Below are 25,993 nucleotides of genomic sequence, written 5' to 3'. Positions count from 1 at the left end.
ATGGTCAGAAGAGAATCTAGAATATTCATTTTAGAATTAATATGTTATAGCCTTACTGTTATCGATAAGCTAGAGTGCTCCAAAACAATGACAAAATTCACATTTAGAAGACCAAACCCAACGTTGAAAATGAAAATCAGATTGAAGTCAGAATCCAACGTCAGATTGACGTCAATCTCAAAATTTAGATTTCACTACATTTGAAAGACAAATATCGTACTTTTTTACTCCATTTCTGTCAAGGTCCTTGAGTAGAAAGTAGTAACGTCAGTCAGGGGATGATTTTGGTTGCAGGGGTTGAATTTTGTTTGGAAATGAATGTCGGGTTGACGTCAGACGTCAATCTAGCCTAGGCCTACTCTGTAGTGGAGTAAAAAGTACGATATTTGTCTTTCAAATGTAGTGAAGTAAAAGTAAAAAGTTTCCAGAAAAAAATAATACTCAAGTAAAGTACAGATAGGCCTACTCAAGTCAATGTAGGACTTGTCATGTCCACCTCCGTCCGGAGGTGATTGATTTGTGAATTTGTTTTTAATGACACTACAGGTTCATTTATAGGCTACCATAAAAATATTGAGAAAATATTTTATATATTTTTTTTTAAATATTTTAAATATGAGCGAAGAACCAAACCCGATAAACTTGGTTAGGGTATTCTTATTTGGCAAAAAAAAAAAAAAAAAAAAAAAAAAAAAGATAAACTACAGCCACAGGTTTTATTTTAAGCAAAATATATTTTCTTTATTTTCTTTGTAGCCTATGACAGCCTAGCCAAAAACATATATCCGCACAATTTGGCGTGTTTCATTGCGTTATCACAACTAAAACAATTTACTCCAAGCTCAACTATAGCTAAACAAAGTGCTTACAAAACCTTTAACACATTTTTAATAATTTGAATAAATGGTGAAGATGTCAATTTTTCTGGGCTGAACATTACTTTTGGCCACTAGGCTACTGAAGCTATATCTGTTTGGTCAGTTTGTTTCCTACAAATCGCCACTACACTGTCTCACAATAAACTGTAGCCGGCCATCGATGACGTAGGAGATCTCAAGTTAGACAACTACAACACGGGCACAGCTGCGCGTGGGACCACAGCACACACTCGCGCGCTCTTCTGCATCATCACAATTATCAGCGCATGCATCGCTCCATCTTATCTCAAATTCTCAATGGGCTGCGGTGGGAGTCGAGCAGACGCTATTGAACCGCGATATCATGAGAGCTGGACCAGAGAAACCGAATCGACGTGGCTTACCAACACTGATGCTGAAATCCCCATCGGCGTGACTTATAAGAACCGCGTCGTTCGTGGAGAATGTAGCCAGCTTATTAAAGACAATGCAAAACTATCAGGTAGCCTATATGCTGTTTTGTTGTTGGTGGTGAAAAGTTATAGTCTATATAGGCTATATTTATACATGCATGAGCATATTCATAACTGCAAAACTCTGTAGCTTTAAGATACTAGGTTTTACAGTGCAGCATGCTCTGAAATCTAATCAAAGTTTGATTGGCTTATTATTCTCTTTTGAAATATGATTTAGTCTTTAAATAACCTAGTATGTTATCAGGCAAAATCCAAGCTTCCAGAAGTTTTTTGTGAAATATGATTTGCACAGGTAGAGGTACGGAGGCCAGGTCTTGTGGAGACAGAGGCAGACGGATGGTTAACACAGGAACTCAATGTGGGAAGCAAGGTTTGACTTCCAGCACCTGCACAAACTATCAAAGAACATCCTGTGGCCATGAGGTTTGAGTCACTGCTTCAAAAAGCTAGCAGCTATTAATGAAATATTATGGTCTCGGATGTATAATTCTTCAAACTTTAGGGTTTTGCCAATGTAGCCTACAGACAGATGTGTCAATGTTTGAGTAACATTAAGTCTGTTTTCCAATCGATCTGGTGACAGCTTGTTTGTGTTTTTTTTACAGCAGATAAGTGACTCAAACCCAAAAACATGGAAGGAGGGGACTTCTCATTCTGAGGGGGTTTCATCTGATGCTGCGTCTCACCCCGGGGAGCCGATGGGAAAAAAAATCATCTTCACCTGATGAGGAGGATACGCTCTGAAACCCAGAGGAGTTCAGCCATGTGGATTACAGGCTGTATAAGAAATCATAAGCTGTCGAGAGAAATAGAGTTTTGTTGCTAAAATGGGTTAACAAGGTGCATCTGATCATTAGCATGTTAAATATAGATATTTGTCAGCTGGCACCCTGATATCCTTGATATGAGTTACTGAGCAAAGCATTATGTTCATATTGTTGCATATAGGAATTATTGCTGACAATGCACTGTGCAATTTTAATGCTAATGACACTGTTTTTAAAAGAACAGGCTACTAAATATGTCATGCTTAAATAATAGTAAAAAAAAAATCAGTTGGTTAATATTATTTTTGGGTTATTCTGTTTTTGTAAATATGCATTTACTGGAAATTATACAGTATTTATTTATTTTATATTTACTAGTGATTCAGTATCATAGTAGTTTATTTTTTAGAAATAAAGGTGCTTTCTTTGGAGGGTAACAACCTTTTTTTTTTTTTTTTACAGTCTATGGTAACAACAGATCGATCAACCTTAGTTACAGGCATTGTGTACAACCAGCTATAAGTGCTGTAAAATAACCACTAGATGGAGCAGCTTATCTTATATGAACAGACTATTGCTATGTCCTGGACATTTATATCATTAAAATGAAATATGTAATATAGTATACATAAAAAAGCTTTTTAAAAATGCGATGCACTGTCTATACATGGTTTTGCCCGATCTTAATGCTGCATCACCAAACTGATGACAATCTAAAATAAGGAAGATCAGGGAGTTGTTTAAAATGTGTTAACTTATAGCCTACCTAAACTATGGGTTATTGTCAAGTACAAAGAGCACTGTTGTTACATCTTCCCCACTAATGGGCTGAGTTGTAATGGTTTTGTGAATGAACAGGTGAATTTAATTACCATATTAAATTCAAAATAATCATTATAACATCCATTATCACCTTCATTTCACTTTAAACAATTGAAGTTCAACAGTTAACATATAGGAAACCTTTTTAAAATTCAAAACAATAAAAATAACAAATGCATGAAACATAATATACTCAGAAACATCTAACACACCCTCACTCTCCAGGCTGAAAACTGTATAGAATTCTGCTGCATGAAATTTGAAGTAATGCTATTCTGTATTGCCCTTGTTCAAAACAAACAGGTTCAGGTTAGACATGATGATGTGTCTAGTTTTTTGACATGTTGATGAAAAGCTTGTATGGATGTTGTCAAATTAAACAAGAGAACCTGCTGTTTCAGATAGTTATTTAATACCATCAATTAGCATGAGTGCAAATCAAACTATAAATCAGACATGACATTTGACTTTCTTTCCCCTAACATTTTTTTGCCGTTACCATTTTTTAGAATTTCAGTTATGACAGTGATTTCATACTCCCTGGGTCTCACACTGATTCCAGTTTAGTGCAATTTTGAGTTGTCACCTTTTTATAAAGAAAGGCGTGTAGTAATTATTTGTGAATCAGGCTTAATTGGGCAATCTAAATTCTAATCTATCTAAAATTAGCACAGGCCTATTGGTTTATTCCTCAGTTATTTGGCTGGCACTGCCCACAGCCAACAGTTTTAGAATTTGAATGAAGGGTTAACATAATCAGTTTTATTTAAATTTAACATTTTTATCCAAATGTAGGTTAAGATTTAATTTAACTATAACTTTCAGATGTTTGTTCTTAAAGCTACACTGTGTAATTTTTTAAGTTGATTCTTAGCAAAAAAACACTTTGTTCTTTCAAAATGATATGTGCTCATTAATATGTAATTACTTCTACCAACTAATCAAGTATTCTCGTAAGCGTAGAATCTGCCATTTAGAATACATACGAGCGAGTCGCTCGAATGGCGGCAGCCATGTTGTGCCTCCATCTTAAAAATACATTAGCCAAAGAGGGACATACCTGGAAATTCAAGCTTCGCCTTTAGAGTTTTTACACTCAGTGGCACCGTGACGAATGCGAGGGGGAGATTACTCGCGACTGCCGGCAGATTTGAAATAATACGGGGCTAGAAAGTAATATTCCGTTGGTAGTCATAAACAATTTCACTGCTAGATGGGAGAAAATCCTAGCTACTACACAGTGTAGCTTTAACAATAACTTTCAGATGTTTGATTTATATGATTATATACGATTTATGGGTGGACATCTTTGTTTTTGTTTGTTTTTTAAATAATGTGCCCTCATAAACTTGAATCAAAATAACTTCCTCTCTTTTCTCTGATGACGTGTTTAATGGCGTGAGGGCGAGCTTGTTCGACTTGAAACTGCGCTGCACAGACCGATCGGTTTGTGACATCAAGTAGCCTACCGCGAGAGCGATTCAAAACCATAAGGAGCCGTCTACTTCTCTATTCGCTCTCGCGGTACTTTTATGTCATTCACCGATCGGTCTGTGCAGCGCCGGTTCAAGTCGAACAAGCCTAAACACTGATATCACAGCAATAGTAAACCATTTATCCATCGAACCAAAAATTCCCGATGGACACAATAAAGTCCTTCCCTACATTTTTTCTTGTTCGAGAAGCCATTTCATTTGGATATGTTTAAAGACTAACACAACTTCTATTTTATGAAGACTTTAATCAAAAAAACTTTTTCCAGCTCTTGCACAGAGTTCTCTGATGATGACGTGTTTATTGGCGCAAAGGCGGGACACCAGTTAGGCATGTCACTCACATGAGATCGCAGCAATCGCAAATGACAAGGATCCAATAAATTCCTGATGGACAAAATCAGTCCAGTTCTAAATTTTTTCTTGTTCGAGAAGCTGTTTCACTCAGATATAGCTACGTCGCAAAAGGAAGAAAAGACTATCGCGACTTCCGTTTCATGCGGACTTTAACAACAGACGTTGTAAACAAACCATTTTCTAAAGGGCTACATAGGCCCGTTTAATTCTTATAATATTATTATATAATGTGGAAAAATGCTGTTTAAGATGAATCTTCTCTAATAGTTTGTAATGTTAATGAAGTGACTGAGGACATGACTGACTCTGAGACCATGCGGAAAAGTCATATGAGCGCCTCTCAGAGTCGAACAGCAGCAGCTCGAGCTCACAAGTATCGACACAGGCTTCAGAGGAGGACACGCGCGGTCCTTCTAGATGACAGACCTAACGTAAACATACCTTTTCTGTCTCTTTATCATCTCAACACAGTCATTTCGTCTCCCTGGAAGCCTGGAGAAGAAGAATGACTGACGAAGGAATGTTAATCTCACCGTCGGCTGTCCAGGATCCCGGAGATGGAGCGAAAACTGAAGACATCAGTATGGATTGTACGGACGGGGAAGATGAATTGTGTTTGGAGGAGATTTTAACACTGTACAGTCAACCGATCAATGAGGAGCAAGCCTGGGCCGTGTGTTATCAGTGCTGCAGGTGGTTAACTCAAAAACAGAGACGGAAAGAGAAAGGTGTGAGTCCACCTGGACGGATTGCGGGTCCTGGAGATGTAAGGATCCGGAAGGACGGGACTGTTAAATTGTATCAACAGAGCAGTCCAGGTAAATCATAATGTTTAACGTTACATGAGAAGTCAAAGTAAATGCGCAGTAAATGGCGCAGCGTGAAGCCAAATGAAGAGCAACAGCACTGAGATGCGTTATTATTCACAATGGCATTGCTTTGACACAGCTAAATATAAGCGATATTATGATTAATGGAGGCCATTTTAATTTTTTTTTAGACAGATTTAGGGATGTACCTAGGCTAACACCTCAGTTCTAACTGTACACCCATTATTTTACCTTTTTTTTTGAGACTTTAAATATAGGCCGATATTTGCATAATAAATATTACATGCTTTGATTTGATTTGATTTATTATCTCATTCATTGCAATACAAACCATTTACTCTATAAAACCGGTTATATCGTATTGACCATCGAGCCATTGTAAACAATGGGACCATGTGATGGATTCATCCATAAGCACCTTTAGGCATGGGGCAACAAAAGGGACCTGATCTTTGGCCTAGTGCTCCTGTGATATGCATACTTACCATATTGATTCAACATTTAGGCGTATTTATGTATTGCTCAGGATGCACAATTACAACATTTAATTTGTTAAATGTAGCTATAGGCCTACGTCTGATTTTATACTCCCACTCATATTTAGCACATTGAATGTTCTAGGCTAATAATATGAATCAATTGTAAATTAAAAATATACAATCAGATTACCTGCAATATATTTTAAATAACAATATATTTGAGGAAAAAATAGTATAGTGCTTTGAATAATAACTGTTTTCTATTAACCAAAAATTTATCAAATTTGAGAGAGGGATTTCTCAGACAGAAGTAGTATAATTAAATTCTCAGCCATTATCTCATTTGGGTTCTTTTGCCCGAGGCTTTTGGATTTGGCTTCTGCTTCCATCTCTGTTTCTCCTTTGGGAGTTAATCTGACTGCCGTTCATAAGTATAATTATTGGGATGAATGTCTCAATCCTTCCATCTCCCTAACAAGGATTTAGACATGGGGTTCAGCAGTTATTTGAGTGTTTTTGATGTTTTAAATGGCTGGTACCATAATCTAAAGCACCATACAGTATAGTCCATCACCATGTATATACAACCTTTTTTATGGTTGTTAAGAAAAAACATAAGTCTTCTTGCCTTAAGTATAGAAGTGTATAGTGCCAAATGACAAGCAAGTAACTAGATCAGATGGTCCTTACCAGGCAGGAAAATCAATTCTTATGTAACATGACAGTCTGCTGAATTCTGCTCTCCTGGGGAAGTTTGCTGTCCTGGCAAATGTGGGTACGTTCAAATTACGCTGACTGACCAATGATATCAGACTGTGAACCTGCTAGTTTCAGTCATGATCTATCCCGGATGAATAGATCTGTCTCTCAAATTGAATAAAACCGCTTTAGAGCCGAGATGTGATTTGTAAAAAAAAAAAAAGTCTATCTCCAAGCTCCAGACAATGCTTCATTGATGTTTATGTCTCCTTTTTCTGTTTTCTCTGCTTGCTATATAGTGATTCATAGTTGTTACAGCCCTGGAAACAGCATGTATCCCAACTAGAAAAATTAAATATGGAAGTGTAGATCTGAAGCTCCTGAGAAGCCTAACTCAAAGATATAGGTTAATCTGAGATAGATAAAGCTTTCACTCTCTGTCCTTACAAGGTGTTGGGATTGCATCAAATGCATCAGAATATTGTGCAGATTTGTCACAGATGTTGTTAATATTGTCTACTGAAAAATATTAATATACAAACATTACCATATGTAGCAATATAGCCTACTTGGTGTTAAAAAATTTTTTTTAAATGAACTGCCCTACTCATCTCCTGAAAAATAAATGAAGATCATATTTATTTAAATAAATAGTTATAGTCACAGCTGTGGTTTACACATTTGCCCTTTTGTCCCAATTTTAGTTTGTTACTGTCCTCCTGAGTCAAACTCCCTTGTGAATTGATTTCCATGTTAACCAGGTCACAATGTAAAGGATGAATTATTTTCAGTGATTCTCCTTTCATCTTTATAGAAAGATAATATTACAGTACTCGTCTGTTTCATACAACAATGCAAATGGCATCCTATTGCACTAAATACAAAAGAACCTCTTGAAAAATGCCTTCTTCCTGTCAGGATGGTGTATGTTAGACTCTATGAGGGTTTAAATTCAGACTTCTGTGGAAATTTATTTTCAGTTATATTTGATATTCAGTTGTTGAAAGTGGCCGTTGCAATGACACTGGGTTCATTCATTAGTGGCAGCAGTGAACTCTGGGTCTCGGCCAATCCCAGAGGAGGCTCTTTCTTTTAACACTGTAACATTATACCTCCAGTGCCACTAAAGGAAGGGCTAAAATAGACATTATGATTCTAAGCCCTTTGTAGTGTATCTCAGGTTCAACTGGCACAAATTGCGTCTCTGTCTGACTCCTATAGATTTGTGTTAAATATTTAATGTGAATGTTGTCTGAGGTGAACCCCATGGTCCCTCTCTGTAATATAGAAATGGGGGAGGGGGCTTTTCATGGTCAATTTCACTTCTATTAAATGTATTCATGATTGCAACCCATACACCACTTCTCTAGAAAGATGCTGGCCTTATTGAGCATCATTATTAAACAGCATCTTTTTTTAGTATTCCGTAATTGTAAGTATTAAAATATCTCGTCCTGCATCTTTTGTGCTTTGGAAATGAATCAAAATGGTCTTGTGCTAATTACTTTTTTCATTTTTGGCTGGTGTATGAAAAACGAGCAACAAAAAAGGACCTGAGTCATATTATATTAGAGACTTGAGGCTGGGCTCTTTTGACCAATCCATATCAACCTATTAACCATCTAGCAATTTAGCAACCTCCGTGAACACTTTGGCAATACAATATGTGCAAGTACAATTCTGGAAGTAAAAATCCTGTTCATTTTCTTCATAGGGGAGCTGATTTTTAATGATAACCTATAAACCTTTAAAAACAGACCTAGTGTAAGCTATGAGGTTGTTAATAGATTACATGTGCTTTTGTTAAAGCCATCAGCCTGCATTATTTCAACGTATTTTTTTTAAATAATTGTGTTACAACAGCAGAATACCTGGTGAAAAACTACATTACCCATGATTCCTCAGAGAATCTCCACCAATCAGAGAATCAAAACAAACAATTTGCGCCAAAATAACTCTTTAGTGCCCGCCCACTTCCAAAGAGGCACATAATCTTCCCATGCTCTCAAACCACTTAAATATTTGTTTAGATATGCATATTTTGCAACAAATGTAAAACAAATTGTTTCTAAGTATACTTAGTCACTTAACTGTTTTATGCATTGGCAAGAACCCAGAAATGAAAGAAATCTAGTTCTAGATTAAATCCTATTGTCAAGTTCATTGATATATCAGAAACGTACATGAAATGTAAATATTTTGAGTTATGTGATTTAAAAAAATGGATTAGTCAGATATTATATATTTGATTTGTTTCTCTTTCTTTTTTCTTTTCCCCATTACAGATAAACACATTGAACCTCCCAGTTCATCAATAGAGGTGAGTCATCTTATTTACTTTTGTTGAGGAGCCAGACTGGTTTTTTACTTTTGAGAAAAATGAGTCATTCTGTTGCTATATTTGGTAAAGGGCATCAGCTTTACAAACCATCTGGAGGAAAAAGCTAGTTCTCGGCTTCGTATGTTTGGTTTCTGAAGGTTTCTGGGTGCAGTGTTTTTTGCTGACTCTGGTGGTCACTCTGTCCGTGGTGTGGATGTTTGCCAGCTAGATTTAGGTGCGAGTGGTTTTCAAGACTATTTGTTTCTGTGGGAACCTCATTGTCTTGATGGTATTCATTAGCTGTTAGTTCTTTGTTGGCGTGACAACTATGTGGATCTCGGCCTCCCTCAAAGTTTCCCTAAAGCTCCCTGCCACTCTGGGAAGTAGCCAAAGCTTTGCTGTAATACATTTGGAAATAGTTTTCCCAAGCTTTTCAGCACCAAGAGATCTCCTGCTGCCCGACTCGGAACAGCACAAGACGTTTGTACGGCCTTCCTTTTTAGTAAAGAAGACAGTGCTGTGCAAATAGGACTGTGTGTTGTGTTATGCTAAAATATTTGAAGTAAGATTTGTTGGCTAAATGTGATCGATTTTAAAATGCCCTCAGAGTTAACAGATGGGTCCACAGAGGGGATGCGAACATGCAAGCATGCGCCCACACAGCCACACACGCACAGACTTCCAAACAAAAAGAACACATGCGGCCATCTCTGAACGAGATTATCAACAGAGCAGTAGACGGTAAACTCGTGACCGTGAATGGGAGGATATTCAAAGAGCAGAACAGCAGGGCCCTGCCTCCTCTGCACACAAACACTATCTTTTTTTCTGATAGAGTTGATACACATCAAAGATAAGACATTTTGTAAACATAAAACATTCATAGACCGTGTGACTAGGGCTGGCCGATATAGCCAAAAAAATGATCGTGATAAAATATTATGACTATTTAAGTTAAGACTCAACTTTTATTACAATTACGATAAAATTAACCATCATCCATAGTATCATACATTTAGATCATGATAACCATTGGTAAAACCACCCATATAGCAAATCACTAGTAAGGTAAAATGTAACTATAGTTTATATGCTATTTGTTATGAAAAACATTAGCCTAAATACATAGTATAAACACAAATGCTATAGCTTAATAACAAAAATACCGTAATTACATTCCATTACTTTTTTAATATATGTCTACATTAATAATATAATAGCATAATTCTATATGAATTACCACATTTTTGCCATAATACCAGGGTGCAGTTCAGGGGTGGACTATGGAGCCGCTGTACAATGTGGGACAGCCAGTTAGTATTACTACTGTAAATCCATGGTAAATGATGATGATTTGTAGATTGAAAAGCCTTCTGACTGGATTGTTCATGCCTGTTGAGAATGTCTGTTTCACCTGGTTTAAACTAGTTTAAATCACAGAGTCGTACATGTTCTTTGCTGAATTCAAGCACTTGTCACTGGATCTCATAGATGTGATCGAGACCGATCAGTGAGCAAACGCATCTGCTGTATTAAGATGCAAGCGATTCAGATCAGCCTTGCATAATGAAAATTAAGCCATCATTTATTCATCCTCATGTTGCTTAAAATTGTGTGACTTTCTTTCATATGTGGAAAACAAAAGGAGAAATTTTTAATAACGCACTGTACTCTCTTTCCCACTCAATTACCACCAGGGGAGATTTTTTTCCCCTCAGAATTGTATGAATTAAACTTAGCCTAAACTTGCAATTACGAGAAAGAAAGTCCAAGTCTAAGAAAAAAGTCAGAATATAAACTCCCAATTTATAAAGTCAGAATTGCGAGGAAAAAGTCAGAATTGCAAGTTTATATCTCACAATTATGACTTTCTTTCTCGCAATTGCGAATTTATATCCCACAGAATCGAGAAAAACTTGCAATTGCGAGAGTCAAATTCTGAGAGAAAAAAAAGTCAGCTCGCAATTCGGATATTTTCTCGCAATTGCGAGTTTATATCTCTCGATTCTGACTTTATAACTCATAATTGCAAGTTTATATCTTGCAGTTCTGAGGGAAAAAAAGTCTCTTACCTTTTTTATTTTTATTTAGTGGCGGAAACAACCTTCCATACTTTTGTTTAATTTGTATGGCTTCAGAAGGCTTTTATAGTGGTACTTACTTTTTGAATCTTTAAAAACCTTTTGTTTTCCACAGAAAAAAGAAAGTCATACAGGTTTGGAACGACATGAGGGTGAGTAAATTATGACCGGATCTTCGTTTGTACATAATGTTTCATATGTACACTCGGTGAGATCAGAGCTTTGGGCGAAGGCGCCCTCCTCTTCATAAAGCCTACCCTGTCTTAGGGCAGTAATGAGAGGGTGTGTGTGTGTGCGCTCTGTTCTGCATGACTGCACCTCTCTCTCAGCGATCATGTGATGTTGCAGTATGCATGTTTAAGACCTCGCCCTCACGGCCAAGTTAAGCGCTGCCTCGACACGGACTGAACAAAGTATTCTGCTGCTCGCCACAGACACGCCACATCCACAGCCCCGTCTGGCTGTGTGTGTCTCAAACTAACTGCCCTGTCCGTGCACCACTGTGCTGTATAGGTCTTCTCCCCCACCCCTACCAGCCACCCTTTGGTGGACAAAAAAAGTAAATTTCACAAGCTGTATAAGAACACAAACTGTAACCAAGGATGGCAAAGCTGATGTTAAATCAGGTCTTTTGTGGGCATTTAATGCATTTAATAGCTGCTGTGCCTGAGCTGATGAGTGAAACGCAGAGTGGATTGAGTGTGAGCTTATCGAGTGCTTCTCTTTTTTACAGACATCATTGCAAAATTTGCAGTTCGGTCGGATGTCAATTGCAAAGAAAGTCAAACTTGACAATTTTAATAGTTAAGCGCAAGAAGACACGGAAGAGAACTCAATTTAATACATGCGTGCTTTGTGAGAGGTTTCCTGTGCACAAACATCAGAAGCGCGCTCCCAGAAAGCCACCTCTTCGCATTGCCTTGTGCTTGAACGGTAGCCTGGGAAAACCCAGACAAACTTCCGGAAAATTTAGATTTGCTCTGCGGTGTAGTATTATTTATGTACTATCATAGTATTTATTCATATTTTGAATTAAAACTATATTTTCAATTTTAATTTAAGTTTTAGTCAGTTTATGTTCTTTTGTCATTTTTATAAGTAATTTTTTTAACGCTATTTAGCTGTAATTTATTTTTATTTCAGTTTTAGTAGTAAGTTAAGTTTTTCTTTGATGTTTATATTTTATATTATTTCAGCTTTATTTCAATTAACGAATTAACTAGTTTTAAAAGTTTTTTGGTTTTAGTTAACAACAACACTGGCCTTGTGTCATTCAAGTGAAGGTCGTATCTGTTCTGCCTTTAAAAAACAATCAGATGGAGGCATCTTAGATGTTATGCAACATTTTTCAGCTGTCTCTCAAAGATATTTGTCATTTTTCACCTTATCAATAAAGTTGTCAATAGCGAATCATATCGATCCATGCCCAAAATGGTGTTGATTTTAGGAAGCGCTCTCGGTTGGGCTTCATCCGGCCCACTCTGGCCTTTGGCAGTTCTCTGGACAAATAGAGGCGAGCTGACCCAGTTTTTCCCCATTAACTCAGTACTATTGGCAGGACTCAATTCCTTTATAAATAGGAGAATAGTAATCACATTTAGATGCCTTGGCTCCTCACCAGGGTCCTTCAGCTAAAAACAAACCCACTCCATCAAAATCAGACTGGGTTTCCAAGTGCTTCCATTATTCACTGATGTGCATCTGCCAACTGATCATTAAAGCTTTTTTTGATCTACATGATCTGAAGGGTGAAAGACACAGTCCATTTTGACCAATAGGCATCTTGGCAGCTTAATAAAAACTTGTAAAGATCACTGTGTTTCATCCGCCAAGGTGCACAGACAAAGAGGATTAGACCCAAGATCTAGTTCGGTGGCTAAAGTGGGATTATCAGACCTCTTAATGAGAGTTTCTTGAAAGCTGCAGGTCATACTACCTGTCAGTGGATCTGGTCTCGAGAGAGAGGCTGCTGTTAGACAGGCTTTGGATGAGAAGGAATGTTGATGGTCTGTAAAACACCTGTTGAGACTCAAGTAAATTCCCATTACAACTTCCCCTTCAGTGTCGTGAGTTTTTTTTAAAAACAATTCACCTCTGAAATACCCCTCATCTCACTTTTCCTTTCTCTTTTTTTAGTTGTTGTGTGGGTTTAGGGAACTTTTTCTGTGAGTGGCTGTGAGCTTGATGCTCTCGTGGTTTATTCTCCGGAGGTTTTCTTATTCTTTGCACAAAGCCTGTTTCTTTCACCTCGCTGCATAACTTTCCTTCCTCAGCTGACTGTGTGAGTGTGTTTGTGTGTAAGGATGAGGTAGAATGTGTGAGTACTTTGGCCCGGTCACACACAGCCTTGACGCACAACGTTATTTTTAATTTTCAAATTCGCATTTGGAGCCAATTTACGCACAACCATCACTTTTCAGCCACGTAATAAGCATCAAAAAACAAGTTGTTCTCTTATTCAACATATTGTCTTGTGCCTTCTGGAAGATTATCGGTAATACTTTATTCCAGTAGTCCACTTTAGACATCCTACTGACTAGAATATAATAGTATCTTTGCAGTAACCTCTGAGAGTTACTACAATTAAACACTTAAATATCCCTATCTGGAATGCTTTGATATAATCCACTGTTTAGTTTTAATAAGTAGGTTTGCGTAACCCTAACCTGTGGCTTCTGTGGCTTCTGTCACTGAGTGCATGGTGGACTAAACTGCTGAATGGCTTTGTCTGATGAGATTTATGCTGGTTTGTCCATGAGTCAACCTTATAAAGATTTTCCATTCATTTTTCCATTCATTTTTTGCTTGAATGAGGTCAGAGAGAGTTGAACAATTCTTCCTACATTGGAACAGTAGCACAAGTCGTCCTCCTGTCAGTCTGTGTATGGCACAGTGAGTCACAGTGCTCGTCGGAGGGAAGCAAATGTCCACCTTGCTGTAGGGTTCTGGATGTGCCCAGATCATTATGTAACTGTTCGCTTTCTCTTTCATTCACTTTCTCATAGTGTTTTTTGTAGTCCATTCTTTTGCTTTCAGCGGTTCATCTCTGTGCCAGTCTAGTGCTGAGTGGATGTCTTTCTGTACTTTAGGTTCCAAATGTTCCTGGGAAACAGTCCTTAAATGCCCCTTAAATACAGTTTGTGTTCTTATACAGCTTGTGAAATTGACTTTTTTTGTCCACCAAAGGGTGGCTGGTAGGGGTGGGGGAGAAGACCTATACAGCACAGTGGTGCACGTTTAAATCAAATGTATTATTTTGGATTTTTTAACAAGGAAGGAACGAATGAGGTGGATATGACATACGGGATTTGGTTGGAGTGTCATGTGAAAATAATAAAACTCACCTCACACGCCACCATCCAGAGATAGTGTTAGCTTTAACCAAGGATGGCAAAGCTGATGTTAAATCAGGTCTTTTGTGGGCATTTAATGCATTTAATAGCTGCTGTGCCTGAGCTGATGAGTGAAACGCAGAGTGGATTGAGCGTGAGCTTATCGAGTGCTTCTCATTTTTACAGACATCATTGCAAAATTTGCAGTTCGGTCGGATGTGTCAATTGCAAAGAAAGTCAAACTTGACAATTTTAATATTTAAGCGCAAGAAGACACGGAAGAGAACTCCACCTGAAAGCCACCTCTTCGCATCGTCTTGTGCTTGAACGGTAGCCTGGGAAAACCCAGACAAACTTCCGGAAAATTTAGATTTGCTCTGCAAGTAGTCTGGCTAAGAGCCCATTCAAGCCGATTTCTAATCCATCCAAATCGAGGCACCAATCAGAAATGTTGAGGCGGGCTTTACACGATGACGATCGCTCTGATTGGTTTTAGGTCTATCCAATTGCGCCCAGAGGCATTTGAGCGACGTCCGTTGGTGAAGCGCACCAACTTCTTAAATGCATTATTATATTCAAATTGCAAACACATGAGGACAGTCTCCATGAATGACCCACTGGCAGATGAACGTGCTACTACATTTCTCTCCAAAACGGTAGGAAATTAAATTAGATTTATTAGAGGATTTTAACTGTGACAAGATGATTGACAGGGAAGTTTACGTGACAGGATGCACGCGATAGATCCGTCCAATAAAGATGATGAAGTAGTATGTCCCAAAGCTTGCCTACTTTTTTGCTTTTTTGCACATTCAAAAGTAAATACCTTTTCTTCACAAAAAGAGTATACTTTTATGGCGTAGTGTAACTTAGGCGAATTGGGAAGCAGCATATGGCTTTACATGATGACGATCGCTCTGATTGGTTTTAGGTCTATTCAATTGCGCCCAGAGGCATTTGAGCGACGTCCGTTGGTGACGCCCCTTTGGAAATGAGTTATTAATGAAGCTTTGCCAGACCATAACTCAGTTACTACTGAGAATGGTCTGGTTTTAACCAGGCTACTTGAACGAACAAATTCATTCATAACTGTCGAATTGCCCGTCTTGGCGATTATTCCAGTAAGCAGAGTCGTTTGTGAACTTAAACAGTTGAGAAAGAAAACGCATCATGTGTGTCCGTGGATTGGATCAGTACATTATCTTAAAGTGACAGCAGCCTAATATTCCTGCTGCCAGCTGTGTTTTTAATGTTAATCAAAGAACAATAGACAAGTAAATCACTCTCACGTTCTAGACTGATTAACTTTTGTAACTTTAATTTAGGATTAATCTATATTAGTACAGTGAAGAGTCTTATTTTATATTTGATTACTTTATTACATTTCTGTAGCCTAACTGAAACTACTGTAAGACCTACCTGAATAGCACTGTGTATTTTATTTGTATCTTTGTTGCTATTAAATGAAAGATAAAATACGATAGACCAATACAATGAACATTGAAATTCACAGAAGCTTGTACAAAACATTTTAACAGGCATAATTAACTGTGAAAATTACTGAATTTACTTTTTTTTTAAGTTACTTTGCCAAATGAATTAAGCCAACTAATATGATATGATTATAATTGTTTTGGTTTCTCTATATTTTGAAAAATTCCAAATGCAATGAAAATACAGGCATCTGTACTTGGTATCGACAAGTACCTAAAATGAAAGTATCGGTATCGGAATCATTCTGGAAAAAGTGGTATCGGTGCAATATGATCAAAACTTTCCTGAGGAACCTGTTGTACACAATCTACTACATGCCTTCTGCCCTCTGATTGATGGCTCATACTTTTTTTTTTTTTTTAGCAAGGAAAAAGCCTTTTAGTATAATTATAAAAACATCCTCTTTCAGGTTGTGTATTTTATACTAAAACTTTATATTTCAAGATCAACACTTACTGGACTGAAGCAACTCAAGGTTTATTTGATTATCTATAATTTTTTAGAAAAATCACGTTAAAATGTTCTCAATTGTCATTTATCCTCTCTCAATTATCATTGCATTATGTTTTGTTTCCCAAAATGAAATCTACAGAGCTTTGATCTAAAATTAAGCATTTAAAGGAACGTAACGGAATGGGGCACAATAATAATTGCTTTATCTCGATTATCAGTTTAGGATAGTTTATCTCAGTTTGGGAATCTGAGTAAAACTGAGGTGTTTTTACTTCCTAGAATATCTTTTTTTCCTTCTCAAGTCTCCATATTCTCCTTTTATCTTACTATATGAGGCATAAAAGCCTGATGTATTAAATATGATACTCAACAAAAAACACATCCAAACTAAAAAAAAATTATAAATTGACTTCTCGGACTATTGTTTCATATGGCATACGATAATATTGTATATTACAACTAGTGACTGGTGAATTCCCAATTTTACCAGCAACTAAATATAACAGTATATGGGCAAAATAATTTTGACACCCTGTTAGGCTTGCTGTGGTAGTCTGTGTTACCGGTGTTGTATGATTTTTGGCCATACACCGATTACAGTACTTGTATACCGCAGCGCCGCCCCAACTTTTTATAGAAATAAAAACCATTTAGTTAAGTTGGACAACGGACACTACAATTATAAAACTAAAGCAACTGCTCTGTTATCTAGCCACTAAATGAAAAGTTCCAACATTTGGTTGGTGGTGGATGTTCATTTCACACCCTGTTCATATACAGTATCCAGGGTTGGAAAAAGGACCATGGGACCCTGGAGCACAACCGCCATTCCCCCCAACTTGTTTCATTCATATGTGATTGAAGCAACCATGTAAGTTTATCAAGGTGTGGTTGAGGCCCCTGGGCGTCTGCGGTCTTGGAGAATGTGCTCCTAATGCGTGGTCAGAAATCCTGCCCTGAGTTTATCTTCAAAGGTTCGACATGAGGCGGTTGAGTAAATTAGAGAAGAATGGCATTGTTCTGCTCCTCTCGAGTGGCTCATCTCCATATGATGCTGGTGAAATGGTGAAAAAACCTTTGCCTTGGAGCAGTGATGTCATGTGAGAAGGGCTCCGACAACAGTAGCCTGTGTCTTCATTGTTTTTTGTCACGTGAGAGACGGATAGAGCTCAGGAGAAAGGAAAACAACTGCATCTTACTGTGAATTTGTATGTCCTGAGTTGGATGAAATATCACTCCAAAGTGATTTTAGTTGAGGTGGGATGTCAAACCAGGCATATTGTTCATATTCTTTTTCATAGAGCTGCAATGTATATGCGTGGAAGAAGTCGCAGGATGTTTTTGTTCTCTCCTGTCAGCTCAATTCACCTTTTCCCCTCCACCATCACTGATCTCCCGGAGAAAGTCAAACCGACACGGACAGTTCAGATTTAACTGTTCACATGGGAATGTTTGCTTAGTTCATCTTGGATGAGCAGAGATTTAGTGTTTATATACTGCTGGAAACCCACCTGGTGAATGAATAACTATTAATGGAATGTTGCTATGGAAACGCTTTTAAGTGGTTTGGAAAGTCTTTGGAAAGCCGATTTTTGAGTGAGCTGTCCAGTTTAGTTTATATATTATATATTATACCATGAAAGGCAGTTTAGACGGGAAGTGAAACTCTGACTGCCATGTAGTGTTGTCATGATTCTGGAATTTCTAACCTTGATACAAAACCTGGAAAAATATTGGGATTGGATACCATTTTCAATCCCACAGGGACAAATTTCCACAACATTAAGGGCCAGTATCCAAGTTCATTTACTCGTGACCATAGCCAAGTCAAAGTATTTTTTTATTAACTGTAACTCTGCTGTCTGAGATTCCTCAGGCTCCGAGAGGGATTATATAATAATAATAATAATAATAATAATAATAATAATAATAATAATAATAACATTTTAAGTCAGAAGTATATTACTACTGTAATACAACTGTACTGTAAATAAATATTTCATAAGTATATTAATTGTTTTAGTTTACAGTAGTAAACAATACTACAATACAATATAATGTCTTAATTTCTTCACTTCCAAAAGTTTAACCCTTGAACTTTTATTTTGGCAGAAACCTGCAGGGAGACCTTAAGTTGCTGATAGCAGGATTACAAATTCTTCTCATTATATTTTTTGAGAAATGCTGTAATCATCTTGGAAAGTATGAGCTGCATCGATATTGCAGAAAATGAGTATTGAAACCGTTTCAAATATTCAGAATCTATAGCCTCATAAAATCTATATTTATCTATTATACTAAAGTAATCAGAATTATTTTTTTTTATTTTTTTTTTATTTTTTTGCACATGGATATCTAGTTTGCCTGCTGCTTATGGGTTAGGTCACCCAAAAATGAAAATTCAATTTTTACTATTGATGACAGGGCCCCAATTGACTTCCATTTTTTCCCCCATACTGTGTTAAGTCAATGGGGCCCATCAACAACTACCATATTGTGTTAAGCCGAAGACAGAAACTCATACAGGTTTAGAACAACTTGAGGGTGAGGAAATGATGACACAATTTTTGGGTGAGCTAATCCCTTTAATGTCTTAATTAATATATGAGTCTGAGGCTGAAACTAATCGATGGTTTCCGCCTTGGTCTTTATACGAAATTCATCTTGTGTTTTGATGTTAATCCCTTCCCATTGTGCACTGATGATCAGCACAATAACTCCCTAGTGAATAGACATAACTGGTGTGAATGAACAGTGATGAAGAACCTGTCTCATCTTGTCTCACTCTCATCTGCACTGTAGTTTAGATGGTCCATCTTAATAGGGTCAGCCGTCTATAAATAAATAACCTGGAAACCTCCCCTCCCTTTTGCATAATGTGATTTGACTCAGGACAAGCTGTTCTATTGATTATGTGCCATTGAGGTCTGCTGTGGACGATTTGGCACAGCTGACCATCCTCTTAATATTGTTTCTAGAATGATTCAGATATTGTCTAGAAATTTTCAGAATTTGAATGCTGTTTGTTTGTGGCACATTGTTAAGAGGTTACAGAAACACATGGCCTCTTATGTATGCGGCTGTGCACACATTGGTTCACGCATCATGTGCTTGTGTGTGTGCTGAGCCACATGCCGATGTTTCAGCAGACAGCTGACTGCTGCCCACATCTGTGTAAAGGCACTGGCATGCTAACTCAATAAGGGGAGGAGAGCGGTTCCCAACTGCGTCTGACAGGCCCTTGTTACTGTAAGAATGCTGTTTGCTAGTTGTAAGGATTCACGATATATCGGCCACCTTATCGGTATCTGCCGATATGGATTTATTTTTAATTAATGTTATCTTTATCGGCCCGATAAGAAGATTTGGCTGATATCTTAAGGGCTGTTTAAAAACGTAAAACTTTTTATGCGTTTTGGCCGTTCATTTACACGACAACGGCGTTTTAGGTGCCTGAAAACGCAAACTTTTGAAAACGTGTTTCAAAGTGCAAGTCTTTGAAAACAGTCTCCGTGTAAACAACAAAAACGCGAATCTCTGAAGACGATGACGTCATGTACAAATACAAATACCATAGGAAAAGAATATAGTAAAGAAAAAAAGAAAAATATTTTTAATTAGTGAATTTTATTGTTATTACATATGAGTAGATAATAATAATAATATTAATAATAATAATAATTGTTATTATATAATAATAATAATAATAATTATTATTATTATTATTATTATTATTATTATTATTATTATTATTATTATTATATACAACAATTATTATATACAATGCATACAATTGTATATAATAATTGTTGTATATAATAATAATTAATAATAATAATAATAATAATTATTATTATTATTATTAATTATTATTATATACAACAATTATTATATACAATGCATACAATTGTATAAGAAGTCATTTTTATGTAAATGCAATATGTCACCTTTTTATTATTACTGCTATTACTAAATTATTAAAATGTGTATTTTAAAATCAAACTAATCATAATTTTTGGGCAGAGGCTAGCTAATGGGATCTATTCAAAAGAAATTGTCTCAATTATGCATGCACAAAACATATTTAAAAAATCAAGAGCAACAATTGTAACAAATTGTTAGGGTTATGAATATTGTTCATCCTTAAATCAGGCCTTGAGAACAGGCTTAACAAACTCAGGATTTGCCTCGGAGCAGTGATGTCATGTGAACTGGGCTGAGCGAACAGTAGCCTGTGTCTTCATTGTTTCGCGTAGCGTGAGACAGAGAGAGAGCTCACAAGAGAGGAAGGCAACTGCATCATTATTGTGAACTTAAACCGAGGGAGATGAAATATCACTCCAAAGTGGGTTTGTTGGGGGTTGAGGGCTTGGCATGACCAGGCATATGCATGGCATGACCAATAAAACTAATAGTCTCCACTATCAGAAAATAAACTGATTTAGAGCTGATCAGCATAAAAATGATCTCATGCATGTCTAGTTCAAGTCTTGTGCTTCTGACTGGATTTAGCCCTGTTTGTGTTAGTGTGTCAGGATGTTTGCTGTCTCTTCTGTCACTTTCCCTCCACCATCACTGCTCTCTCTCAAACTCATTTTTTTCCCTCATTCCTTCTGAGTCACAAGCCTGGAGAGAAAACTGCAGAGAGAATAGTCCTGTGTTCCTCCACTGTTTCAGGACGTCTGCAGGAACTCGATGTTCTCACAGTCACACCCTCCACTGCTTGTGAATTACATGCACGCAAGCATAAGGATACAGTACCTTAAACTAGCACTACTGCAGGAAAAAGCAGCATATATATATATATGTATGTATGTGTGTATGTATGTGTATGTGTATGTGTATGTGTATGTGTATGTGTATGTGTATGTGTATGTGTATGTGTATGTGTATGTGTATGTGTATGTGTATGTATGTATGTGTATGTGTGTGTAGCAAGTAAGTAGAAACAATAGGCCTGTCATATGTGACCCTGGATCACAAAACCATGTCTTATGTTGCACGGGTATATTTGTGGCAATAGCCAAAAAAACATTGTATGGGTCAAAACTATAGATTTTTCTTTTATGCCAAAAATCATTAGGATATTAAGTAAAGATCATGTTCCATGAAGATATTTTGTAAATTTCCCACCTTAAATATATAAAACATTTATTTTTGTGAATGGATGCAGCACTATAGAAATGGACAACTTTAAAAGCGATTTTCTCAATATTTCGATTTTTCTGTACCCTCAGATTCCAGATTTTCAAATAGCTGTATCTCGGCCAAATATTTTCCTATCCTAACAAACCATACATCGATGGAAAGATTATGTATTCAGCTTTCATATGATGTATAAATCTCAAAAAAAAAAAAAAAACACACATAAGACTGGTTTTGTGGTCCAGGGTCACATATGTGGATCTGTTGTCTGGGTGAAACAATTAGCAAAACTGCTACATTTAGCTTTAGGGCTGTTAGTTACTGACGTGTGCCAAACAATCTCTCTATTATTTAATAAATGATGAGCTACTCGATAAGCTGTCGCTGCATATTGCATCATCATACAACATCCTCCTCCTCCTGACTTCCCGTTTTCGGTGACCTTATGTTATGTAAAAGCTCTGCCTCTCCCAGATGTGTAACTGAGGTGGATGTCTGATGCTTTGTTGATGTTGACCACACCTGAAAATGATGGAATAAAAGGACATTGATGGAAGAATGTTTATAACAGAGGTTTTATACTGAGGGCAGGACTTATGTTATGTGAGAGTGACAAAGAATCATGGAGCAAGGCTGGAAAACTGAACAGGACATGGTTTAAACAAGTCGATTTTATATGTGTTTTTTTAAAGTTGATCAGTATTGGTTGACTTTGACTATACTGATCTATATTGAATTTTATTTAGTTATAAATATTAAATAATATTATTTAAAATTAATTTTGCATGCTCGTTTCCTCTATTTTTACATTTTGATTACCTTTTAAGTGAAAGTCTAACTTTGACAATTTTCAACCCGCTTTGTAGTCGTATATGTAAATGAAGTTAATAAACAATGTTTACTCATTCTCCATGTTACCTAGGCCAAGAAATTGACATGTATTAACTTTTGGCTTTTGTGAAAACTACAAATTATACTTCTGCATTTTTTATCCCCGTTAATCTTTTAAATCCCCTAACACTTTTAAATGTAATCTGGCAAATCTCAAACTGAATAGTATAAAATACAAAATAGTATAACATTTTTATATTGGCCATTTATTGGTAATAATTATCATCTGTATTAGCCAGAATTGTAATATACTGTAGATTGATCCCTATTTATAACATTATGAGATATGAGAATTTTCTCATACTGCCCACTCATAGCATTGAAGTGTTATTAAACAACTAAAAACAAGTCATGAATCCTTGACTGTTACACACTGTTTAGGGTCCATTCTGTGTTTGCAATCCTATGCATGCTAGACTTGAATCATGTAGCTGAGCTCTTGTGTAGTGTATTACATACACGATTAGATTACATAAGAGCAGGACACTTATAATATTTGTTTTCCTCATGACAAGGATTAACGTCTGGAACACAGCATGTTTAAGCGGGTATGAACTATGAAATCCACGCCTGGAAAATGTCAATATTGATATAGAGATGAGCAACTCTGATGAGTCTTGGTTTGTACATCAGCGCTGGAAGTGGTGAAATGTTTAGGAGACATGATGGCGAAGCCTCATCTGTTTGAGCACTCTCTTACATAACAATAATTATGTTGGTTTTGATCTCTTTTCGATGATAAGGCGTTTCGTATAGCTCTCTTTATAAACAATTAATTCTCTATGGCATGTTAGAGTTTTGTTTAAGTTTATTGACAAAGGGTTGAGAGTAAATCTTTATCTAGATTGTCTTGATTCTTCCTTATTTGAACTTCTTTATCAGACCATCTTGTTGTTCTGAGATGTTTGCCAAACTTTTGCATTGGCAAAATAGTTGGTTTTACCACTCTTTTCAGTAATTGCATAATATAATTTGCCCTGCATGAGCTGTTCTTGCAGCTCAATTGTATTAGTTAGGTTTAATCGATTGCTTGTTGGGTCATGACAGTCTCCCGATGTGAACCCAGCTTCAGTGATTCCCAGGCTGATTTTTAGTTGACTCACGAGTACATCCGCTTGTGTTACATGAACCTTATATTGAGCTTGTACAAAACACTAGGCCAGTCAATCAACTCTTTGATGGCTCATGTGATAACAGAGGGCCTTTGTGTCCACAGAAACAGTCAGGCACACGGTGGGCAACAGCATGGGTTCAGATTTATCTGGAAATTTGATTCACTGAAAGGTGTCCATGAGGCTCAAATTATTATTTTTTTGCTATATTTAGAAACGTTGTATATAATTTGTCAGAATATGGTTTAATATGAATGAAAGAGTAAATAATTAAATGTCCTTAAGACTAATAATATTAACAGTATAATATATTTTTATATAATGTCATAGTATAATAAATAAATATCAAATACATTATTTAATATATTAACAATTATAATAATTTGTATATTTCTTCATGAGACAAATTTACAACAAAAAATAAAATGTAAAGCATAAATAACTGATAAGGGATAATAAATATTGTTGCTATATATTTTTTTTTTATAAAGCGTCAAGATGAAAATATTCGTATTGTTTTAAATAGAATTAATTTATTAATAATAATTCATCAATTGACATTCATTAGCATAAATAATTGTATATAATTATATATAAAAATAATTTATATATTTGTTTGTCACATCTATAATTAAAATATATAATTATAAAAATAATTTATATATTTTTTGTCACATCTGAACATCTGAATTCCCCCTCCATTAAACCATGCAGGCCTCTGAGAGTCATGAGACTGTAATGATGCTTATCCAAGAGGCTCTTTCTCTGGAGCTAGCTTCTGATGCCTTTTATCAGTGGTCATGATATGGGTTGTAAAATAAAGTTTTGCTTCTGACTTTATGGTTATTTATTCAATAATGCTTGACGAATGTGACTGTGTGTGTTACAGATCATAGAGTCTCTGGGTATAATGATCTACAAGGCTTTGGATTACGGGCTGAAGGAGCATGAGGAGCGAGAACTCAGCCCTCCTCTGGAGCAGCTCATCGACCTCATGACCAACATGGCAGACACAGAAACAGACTGTCCTGATGAGGGATACGAGGCAACGGAAGAGGAGGATGAGGGAGAGGAAGAACCTGGAGAAGTCTCCAACATTCGTGGCTACCGTGACATCATTTCTGTAAGTAATGATAGATCATTATACATCAGGTTATACAGGTTATAATCAATTTGGTTCCATTTTATTTTACGGTGTCATTGTTACAATGTAATTATATATTTAAGTACTGAGTAATACTGCATGTACTTACTATAGAGTTAGGGTAGGATTAGGGTTTGGTTGAGGGTTAGTTGCATGTAATTATGCATAATTAACTGTTAATACTATTGTAAGTACATGTAACATACGTAACAAGTGTTACCATCAATTTGATCATAATTTTATTAAATGTTATCGTATCATAATTTTATTAACTCTTTCCCTGCCATTGACGGAATTTTCCATAATTTATGACACAACACTTGGAATTTTGGACACACTGGAGATCACGTGAAACAAAACAATATCCAATCAGAAAGCGAGCTGTAACATGTAAGGTCTGTGTTCACACCGTCTCCACGACTTCATCTAAACATTTTCCTTTCAATTTTCTGTAAAAAGCAGTCCATACACTATAAGCGCCATTTCTTCTTGCCGGTCGTCCGCCATGTTTGTTTACTTTAAAGTCACGTTTGATGCGAGAGATTTTGCAAGATTTCCTGTGTTCAGAGGCGGGACTCTGGTTGTTTGTGAATGAAATCTGTAAGTGTGTGTTGTGCTTTCCTGGTCACATTGATGCTCTCCACACACTAGAGGAACAAAATGGTTAAATCAGTGATTTCTTATCGTCATATTTGTGGTCTCTCACATTTGAAAAATCTTTTAGTGCGGCCCCAGCTTAAGCAGCATCTATGTTTCGATCATCACTTTGAATCTGAATCCGATCGGGGCGAAACATTCGACGAAAATGCAATTTTCTCAGCTTTTTGTTCAAAATGTTTTTTATGAAACTCACCCACATTCAATGTTTTTTTTTTGTCGTTGTTTAGAAGCAGAGGCTCTGTTCTTTGTTTTGATATATTGTATATTCAGATATTCATACAACAAAATATGCTGGGGGGATCAAAAATTCTAGCGCTGACTGACAACATTAAAAAAAAAACACTGGCGGGGAAAGAGTTAAAATCTTATTGAAATATAGAAGCCAAAAAAGTCAAATTTTCCCCCTTTGTGGGTCTTGGGAAGCAAGATCTTGGATTAATCTATTCTCTCTTAAGATCTGTGAATGTTATTTACTGAGAGATACTCTCTCAGCTGGTATTCATTATGCTGCTCCCTCAGGCCCATTCCAGTAACACATTACCCAGAGACTCCATAAAGGCATTAGACACTTAGCAGCAGTT

At 36.5% G+C, this 25,993-nt stretch overlaps 2 protein-coding genes across 12 annotated transcripts in view; both read left to right on the top strand.

Moving 5' to 3' along the window:
- The first annotated feature begins 1,040 nt into the window (after window positions 1-1,040).
- LOC307163801 (brain and acute leukemia cytoplasmic protein) lies at window positions 1,041-3,315 on the top strand. Of its 4 annotated transcripts, none has more exons than XM_079880032.1 (3): window positions 1,041-1,359; window positions 1,626-1,703; window positions 1,939-3,315. In XM_079880032.1, exons 1-3 carry the CDS (start codon window positions 1,176-1,178, stop codon window positions 1,947-1,949), a joined length of 273 nt encoding a protein of 90 aa, XP_079736158.1. In that variant the 5' UTR covers window positions 1,041-1,175; the 3' UTR covers window positions 1,950-3,315. The 4 variants fall into 4 exon arrangements, with proteins under 4 accessions (XP_079736158.1, XP_079736157.1, XP_079736156.1 ...); XM_079880031.1 differs by having other exon boundaries at window positions 1,102-1,359; window positions 1,632-1,756; window positions 1,939-2,341; XM_079880030.1 differs by having other exon boundaries at window positions 1,102-1,359; window positions 1,626-1,756; window positions 1,942-2,341.
- Window positions 3,309-25,993, top strand: part of spire1a (spire-type actin nucleation factor 1a) — a 45,021-nt gene continuing 22,336 nt past the window's right edge. For all 8 annotated transcript variants that reach the window (XM_079880026.1, XM_079880025.1, XM_079880023.1 and 5 more), the window contains exons 1-3: window positions 3,309-5,590; window positions 9,066-9,100; window positions 24,498-24,731. In XM_079880026.1, coding sequence (XP_079736152.1) covers window positions 5,278-5,590; window positions 9,066-9,100; window positions 24,498-24,731 — 582 coding nt within the window. In that variant the 5' untranslated portion in view covers window positions 3,309-5,277. The remainder of the gene's footprint in view (window positions 5,591-9,065; window positions 9,101-24,497; window positions 24,732-25,993) is intronic.

This window comes from Squalius cephalus (assembly GCF_949319135.1).
Source record: "Squalius cephalus genome assembly, chromosome: 8".
Taxonomy (NCBI): domain Eukaryota; kingdom Metazoa; phylum Chordata; class Actinopteri; order Cypriniformes; family Leuciscidae; genus Squalius; species Squalius cephalus.
This window is presented reverse-complemented; position numbering and strand designations above follow the sequence as displayed.

What these genes read in the sequence shown, in the direction of transcription:
- LOC307163801 (XM_079880029.1), top strand. Translation starts at nt 1,176, where the DNA reads ATGGGCTGCGGTGGGAGTCGAGCAGACGCTATTGAACCGCGATATCAT. An exon ending in AGACAATGCAAAACTATCAG is followed by an intron (nt 1,360 to 1,625) that starts GTAGCCTATATG and finishes TGATTTGCACAG; the next exon opens with GTAGAGGTACGGAGGCCAGG. An exon ending in GAACATCCTGTGGCCATGAG is followed by an intron (nt 1,757 to 1,938) that starts GTTTGAGTCACT and finishes TTTTTTTTACAG; the next exon opens with CAGATAAGTGACTCAAACCC.